This window comes from Hypanus sabinus, unplaced genomic scaffold (assembly GCF_030144855.1).
Source record: "Hypanus sabinus isolate sHypSab1 unplaced genomic scaffold, sHypSab1.hap1 scaffold_370, whole genome shotgun sequence".
Lineage (NCBI taxonomy): Eukaryota > Metazoa > Chordata > Chondrichthyes > Myliobatiformes > Dasyatidae > Hypanus > Hypanus sabinus.
The window spans coordinates 452,959-460,259 of NW_026781265.1; the positions used below are offsets into that span (position 1 = coordinate 452,959).

Sequence of the window (7,301 nt, forward strand, 5' to 3'; positions counted from 1 at the left end):
CTCCTGTGGGATCTCTGTTCCCCATCCCCTTCCTCCTGTGGGATCTCTCTTCCCCATCCCCACCCGTCTTTTGCCTTTGTGAACTCTCCTCACCATAGAATCATAAAATCACAGAACACTACAGCAGAGAAAACAAGCCTTTTGGACCTTCTAGTCTGTACCAAAACCGTATTCCGCGAGTCCCATTGACCTGCACCCAGTCCATAACCCTCCAGACCTCTCCCATCCATGTATCTATCCAATTTATTCTTAAAGCTTAAGAGTGAGTCCACATTTTCCACATCAGATGGCAGCTCATTCCACACTCTCACCACCCTCTGTGAAGAATTTACCCCTAAACATTTCCCCTTTCACCCTGAAGCCGTCCTCCTGTAATTTATCTCTGCTAATCTATGTGGAAAGAGCCTATTCACATTTACCCTGTCTATACCCTCATAATTTTGTAAACCTCTATCAAATCTCCCCTCATTCTTCTATGCTCCAAGGAATAAAGTCCTAACCTGCTCAATCCTTCCTTGTAACTCAACTCCTGAAGACCCGGCAACATCCCAGTAAATCTTCTCTGCACTTGTTCAACCTTACTGATATCCTTCCTGTAGTTAGGTGATCAGAACTGCACACAATACTTCAAATGTGGCCTCACCAATGACTTATACAACCTCACCATAATATTCCAACTCCTAAACTCAATTTTGATTTATGAACGCCAGAATGCCAAAAGCCTTCTTTACAACCCTGTCCACCTCTGACGCCACTTTCAGGGACTTATGTATCGGAACCCCCCAGATCCTTTTGTTCATCTGCACTCTTCAGTGCCCTACCATTTATCGTGAATGTTGTAGCTTGATTTGTCCTTCCAAAATGGAACACCTCACACTTGTCTGAATTAAATTCCATCTGCCATTTTCTGGCCCATTCTTCCAATTGGTCCACATCCGTCTGCAAGCTTTGAAAGCCTTCCTCGCTGTCCACAACGCTTCCAATCTTAGTGTCATCCACAAACCTGCTGATCCAATTTATCACATTATCATCTAGATCATTGATACAGACAACAAACAACAATAGTCCCAGCACAGATCCCTGAGACACACCACTAGTCACAGGCCTCCAGTCTGAGAAGCAATCATCCACTACCACTCTCTGTCTTCTCCCACACAGCCAATTTCAAATCCAGTTTACAACCTCTCCATGGATAGCAAGTGTCCGGACTTTTAGAACTAACCTCTTATGTGGGACCTTGTCAAAGCCCTTACAAAAGTCAATGTAGACAACATCCACAGCCTTTCCTTCATATGCATTCTTGGTAACCTCCTCGAAAAACTCTACAGGATTCATTAAACATGATCTACCATGAACAAAGCCATGCTGACTATCTTTAATCAGCCCTTGGCTGTCCAAATCCTTGTATGTCCGATCTCTCAGAACACCTTCTGATAATTTACCTACGACTGATGTCAGGCTCACTGGCCTGTAATTACCTGGTGAACTTTTGGAGCCTTTTTCAAACAACGGAACAACATGAGCTACCCTCCAATCCTCTGACACCGCACCCGTGGCTAAGGACATTTTGAATATTTCTGCCAGGGGCCCTGCAATTTCTACACTAGTCTCTCTCAAGGTCCGAGAAAATATCATGTCAGGCCCGGGGATTTATCTACCTTTATTCACCGTAATGCAGCAAGCAGCTTCTCCTCTTTAATCTCTATATGTTCCATGACACTACTGGTTGTTTCCCTTAATTCCATATCCGCTATGCCAGGTTCCTGAGTAAACATTGATGCAAAGAACTGTTTAAGATCTCCCCCATCTCATGAGGCACCACACGTAGACGACCACTCTGATCTTCTAGGGGAACAATTTTGTCCTTTACTATCCTTTCACACTTAATATACTTGTAGAAACCCTTCGGGTTTACCTTCACATGATCTGCCAACGCAACCTCATGTCTTCTTTTTTCCTTACTGATTTTTCTTCTTTAGTATTCCCTTACATTTTCTATACACTTCAAGTACCTCATTTGTTCCTTGTTTCCTATACCTGCTAATCACCTACTTAACCAGATCACCACTATCCCTTGAAAACCAAGGTTCCCTCTGCCTGTTAACTTTGCCTTTAATCCTGGCAGGAACATGCAAACTCTGCACTCTCAAAATTTCACTCTTGAAGGCGTTCCACTTACTGAACACATCCTTGCCAGAAAACAACTTATCCCAATCCACTCTTCCCAGATCCTCTCTCATTTCCACAAAATTGGCCCTTCTCGAATTCAGATACTTAACTGGTGGACCAGTCCTGTCCTTATCCATAATTATCTTGAAACTAATGACATTCTGGTCACTGGACCCAAAATATTTGCTTACACATATTTCTGTCAACTGACCTGTCTGGTTCCCTAATAGGAGATCAGGTACTGCACCCTCTATCTTTGGTACCTCAATATTTTGATTTTAAAAACTTTTCAGAATAATTGACAAACTCCATGCCATCTAACCCTTTCGCAGAGTGGGAGTCCCAGTCAATATGTGGAAAATTAAAATCCCACACAATTACAACTTTCTGTTTCTTACATTGGTCTGCTACCTCTCTACAGATTTGCTTCTCCGATTCTCTCTGCCTATTGGGTTGTCTATAATACAACCCTATTAGTGTGGTCACACCTTTCCCGTTCCTCAACTCCACCCATATGGCCTCTGTAGACGAGCCCTCCGGGCTGTCCCGTCTAGGCACAGCTGTGATATTCCCCTGACTAGTAATGCCACTCCTCCCCCTTTCATCCCTCCCCCTCTATCACGTCTGAAACAACGTAACCTCGGAATATGAAGCTGCCAGTCCTTCCCCTCCTGCAACCAAGTCTCACTAATAGCAATAATGCAGTAATCCCATGTGCCAATCCACGACGTAAGCTCATCTGCCTTACTTACAGTACTCCTTGCATTGAAATAAATGCACCTGAGAACAATTCTGTCACGTACAAACCTTTGATATCTGTCTATACAAGCAGTCCTCGCATGACCCTTATCCTCCTCCACCTCACTATCTGCTCTAACACTCTGGTTCCCCTCCCCCGCAACCTTGTTTAAAACCCCGGGAGCAGAACTTGCTAACCTACCGGCAAGGATGTTAGTCCCCTCTAGTTCAGGTGCAAACTGTCCAATTCGAACTGGTCCCAGCTCCCCTGGAAGAAAGCCCAATTGTCCAGAAACATGAACCCCTCCTCGTGCACCATCCCCTCAGCCATGTATTTAGCTGCATTATCTTCCTATTTCTAACCTCACTAGCACGTGGCACAGGTAGCAATCCAACTGTGAGATCTCGCTTTCCCATCCCCCTTTCGTCCACTGGCCTCTCTGTTCCCACACCCCTTCCTTCCAACTGTTGGATCTCTCCTGAGCATCCACCTTCATCCTGTGGGATCTCTCTTCCACATACATCTTCCATCTGTGGAATCTCTCTTCCCCATCAACCTCCTGCTTGGGATCTCTTTTCCCCATCCCCCTTCCTCCTGTGGGATCTCTCTTCATCAACTATCTTCCTTCTGTGGGAGCTCTCTTCCCGAACCACCTTCCCCCTGTGGGATCGCTCTCCACATCCCCTTCCCCCTGTGGGATCGCTCTCCACATCCCCTTCCTCCTGTGGGATCGCTCTCCACATCCCCTTCCCCCTGTGGGATCGCTCTCCACATCCCCTTCCTCCTGCGCGCTCTCTCCTCCCCATCAACATCGTGCTGTTGGATCACTCATCCTCATCCTCCTGTGGGATCTTCCTTCCCCATTCACCTTCCTCCTGTGGGATTGCTCTTCCCCGTCACCCTTCCTCCTGTGTGATCTCTCTTTCCCATCCGCCTTCCTCCGCTGGGATCGTTCATCCATCGGACTTTCTCCTTGGGGGTCTCTCTACCCCATCCCCCTTCCTCCTGTGGGATCTCCCCTTTCCCCCATCCTCCTGTGGGATCTCCCTTCCCCATTCATTTTCCTCCTGCAGGATCTCTGCCCCATACCTTCCTCCTTTTGGATCTCTCATCCATCTGACTTCCTCCTGGGTCCTCTTTTCCATCCCCATTCCTCCTGAGGTATCTCTCCTACTTATCCCCATTCCTCCTGTCAGATATCTCTTCCGCAACCCCTTCCTCCTCTGGGATCTCTCTTCCCCATCCCCTTTCCTCCTGTGGGATCTCTCTTTCGCATCCCCATTCCTCCTGAGGTATCTCTCCTACGCATCCCCCATCCTCTCGTATGATCTCTCTTCCCCATCCCTCCTCTTCCTGTGGGATCTCTCTTCTGCACCCCCTTTGCTCCTGTGGCATCTCTTTTCCCATCCCCTTTCATCCTATGGGATCACTCTTCCCAATACATTCCTGCTGTTGGATCTCTCTTCCACATCCCCCTTCATGCTTTTGGTTCACTCGTCCATCTGACGTCCTGTGGTATCTCTCTTCCCCATCCCTTTAGCTCGGTTGGCTCTATTTCATTGTGTCCCATTGACATTTCTGCATTTCTGTCAGGAACACTTTTCTCTCCATCGGGGAATGGGACAGAATATCTGGAATTTACAGTGTCACACCGACAGACAATATTACTGACATCCGGTGAATCACCTGGAGCTGGACAGTGAGGGATATTGACAGTGATGGGAACTTCAATCAGTGATTTACTGAAGGGTTTAATGTTTCCTGAAATATCAGAGTGAGAGAAATTCCCTCAGAGCCACGGTTTGAATCACTTTGTTCATCAATCTGTCTGTTTGTGTTTAGACTAGGTGGTAATAAACTGGGAGATTCAGGAGTGAAACTGGTGTCTGCGGCTCTGAGGAACCCGGAGTGTAAAATACAGAAACTGTGGTAAGTACCAGACTGTGGGAGATTGTGTTTACAGTCACTGGGTGTCTGACACTGAACATTAATGTGATCAGTAATTGTGTTACTGATAAACACTGGGGATTTGTACCGTCTCCTGTCTCTCTGTGTCCTTCACCCTCACTCTCTCCCATCTCCAGGCTGAGGGATGTTGGTCTCATGGACTCTGGTGCCGAGGATTTCGCCTCCGCTCTCAGTACAAACACATCACTGACGGAGCTGAACCTGGGTGGTAATCAACTGGGAGATTCAGGAGTGAAACTGGTGTCTGTGGCTCTGACGAACCCGGAGTGTAAAATACAGAAACTGTGGTAAGTACCAGGCTGTGGGAGATTGTGTTTACAGTCACTGGGTGTCTGACACTGAACATTAATGTGATCAGTAATTGTGTTACTGATAAACACCGGGGATTTGTACCGTCTCCTGTCTCTCTGTATCCTTCACCCACACTCTCTCTCATCTCCAGGCTGGAGTTTGTCGATCTCACAGATTCTGGTGCTGAAGATCTCGCCTCCGCTCTCAGTACAAACCCATCACTGAAGGAGCTGGACTTGGGATTCAACTTGCTGACAGACCGATCTGTCCCCGCTCTCCGCCGCCTCATACTGACCCTCCCGAATCTGGAGCAGATTGTGTGAGTGTTTGAGTCAATGTTCAATGTGATAAAATATTAGCAGATCCTCGGGTTTTCAGGTGATATTTGTCTGTGAGTGTTGTTGAAACATTAACCCCGGTCCCCTGTTACTGTCACTGTTGTGTAATCTGTTTATTTCATCTTTATTCTCCCATCTGTTTCAGGCTGTGGTGGAATCGGTTCAGTGAGACCGGGAGGAAGGAAGCGGGATCTCTGCGGAGAGTCAGACCCAGACTGAGAGTGTATCTGTGAACAGCTGGAAGTGTGAACATCACCACCCGGGGCTTAGGTACACTTTGGCCGATTCCCTGCCCTCTAACTCCCCCCTCCAATTTAACACCCGCCCTCCCCTTTAACTCCTGCCATTACCTATAATGACTGCGCGCCGGGGTAATTCCCAACTGTTTTAACGGAACCAGCTCCAGTCTTGCGCTCGGTTACATCGGATGCGGTCCCGCAGTGACGTATTTCCGCCTGTTGTCCTGCAGCACAGCTTCCGCTGGATATGCAGGTTTGTGACTCCCTCTCGTGAGACCCCGGGGAATTACACAGACAGGAAGGGCCCAGGGGCAGGGGCTCAGTCTGGGACACCAGTGTCCCGGGGTGGGATTATCCCAGGAGAGAAACCTTTTGCTCCCTTTGCTGAAGACAGTGCATTCTGCAGCCTGGCCGATATAATGATGTTAAATTGACAAATCCCTCAGGAGTGACCCTGGATCTGTAGCGATCTCGGTCACTGTCCTGAAGTGTGATTTTATAAACATCGGTTCCCCGATGCAGAGTGACGGTGAGAAATGGGACTGATTATTCAAACTGTCACTTGTTGCCACTGGTCGGTTAATTGTGTGACTGTGAGTGAGTCAGGAGCAGCTTATTTATACCCGCACGTCAGCAGCTCACACATCGTTTAATTTACATTTGTCATGATCAAACCAATAAACCGCTGTAACTTCCTGTCCTGGTGCCGGACTCGAGTTTTATTTGAGGTTTCTGCTGCCCCCCGCACCCTGTGCACCGCAACAGTGGGTCGGAGCTCATGCTGACACAGTAGCGTCTCAGCACCAGGCTGAGGGAGGTCAGACTAGCAGAGTCTGGTTGCCCTGGAACTCATCTCTACCCAGCCTCCTTCCTGGTTAACTGACCCCCGCCTGCCCCCCGCAGACAGATAAAATCAACTTGAGTCCACTGAGGTCCTGAGTATGAGAGGGATGTGGGATGGAATATTGGCGTCAGACACAGAGGTTTTCTACCTCCTCACCATCCAATCACACACTCCTGGGGTCAGGCACAGAGTGTAGTTCCCTCTGCATCATCCTATTACACACTCACGAGGTCAGACACAAAGTGAAGATCCCTCCGCACTGTCCCATCACAAACTCCTGGAGTCAGACACGAAAAAAAGTGTGAGATATATCAACTGAGTTCTCGAGTTGAATCAGATTACAAAGGAGACTCTCACTGTGTTCACCTTGGAACTGCAGCACAGGGAACCACACACACTCACACACACGATGAATATATGTAGAAGTGGGCACAGAGACGAGGAGTAATGCAGTGTTCACAGACTAGGAGAGGGTGGGAGGGTGCACAAACGGGCAGGGGAGTACAAATGGGAATCATAACCATAGCGGTTAACAATCACATTTGACCTCTCGGGTCATGAAGTCACCCAGGATGAAATTGAAGTTGAGGATAATTTTGCAAAACGTGACTCCACCCCTTCCCGTCCTCTAACACGGTCCGCACTCCTCACAGGACCCTGTCCCTTCCTGTCCACTCACATGGACCGCGATCCCAATCAAATGCCAATCTTTC

General features: G+C 48.0%; 1 protein-coding gene across 3 annotated transcripts in view; it reads left to right on the forward strand.

The window, feature by feature from the left end:
- LOC132388643 (NACHT, LRR and PYD domains-containing protein 3-like) overlaps positions 1–7,221 on the forward strand; it is a 44,496-nt gene extending 37,275 nt beyond the window's left edge. For all 3 annotated transcript variants that reach the window (XM_059961009.1, XM_059961010.1, XM_059961011.1), the window contains 4 exons: positions 4,751–4,837; positions 4,993–5,163; positions 5,319–5,486; positions 5,651–7,221. In XM_059961009.1, coding sequence (XP_059816992.1) covers positions 4,751–4,837; positions 4,993–5,163; positions 5,319–5,486; positions 5,651–5,738 — 514 coding nt within the window. In that variant the 3' untranslated portion in view covers positions 5,739–7,221. The remainder of the gene's footprint in view (positions 1–4,750; positions 4,838–4,992; positions 5,164–5,318; positions 5,487–5,650) is intronic.
- Positions 7,222–7,301: the final 80 nt, after the last annotated feature.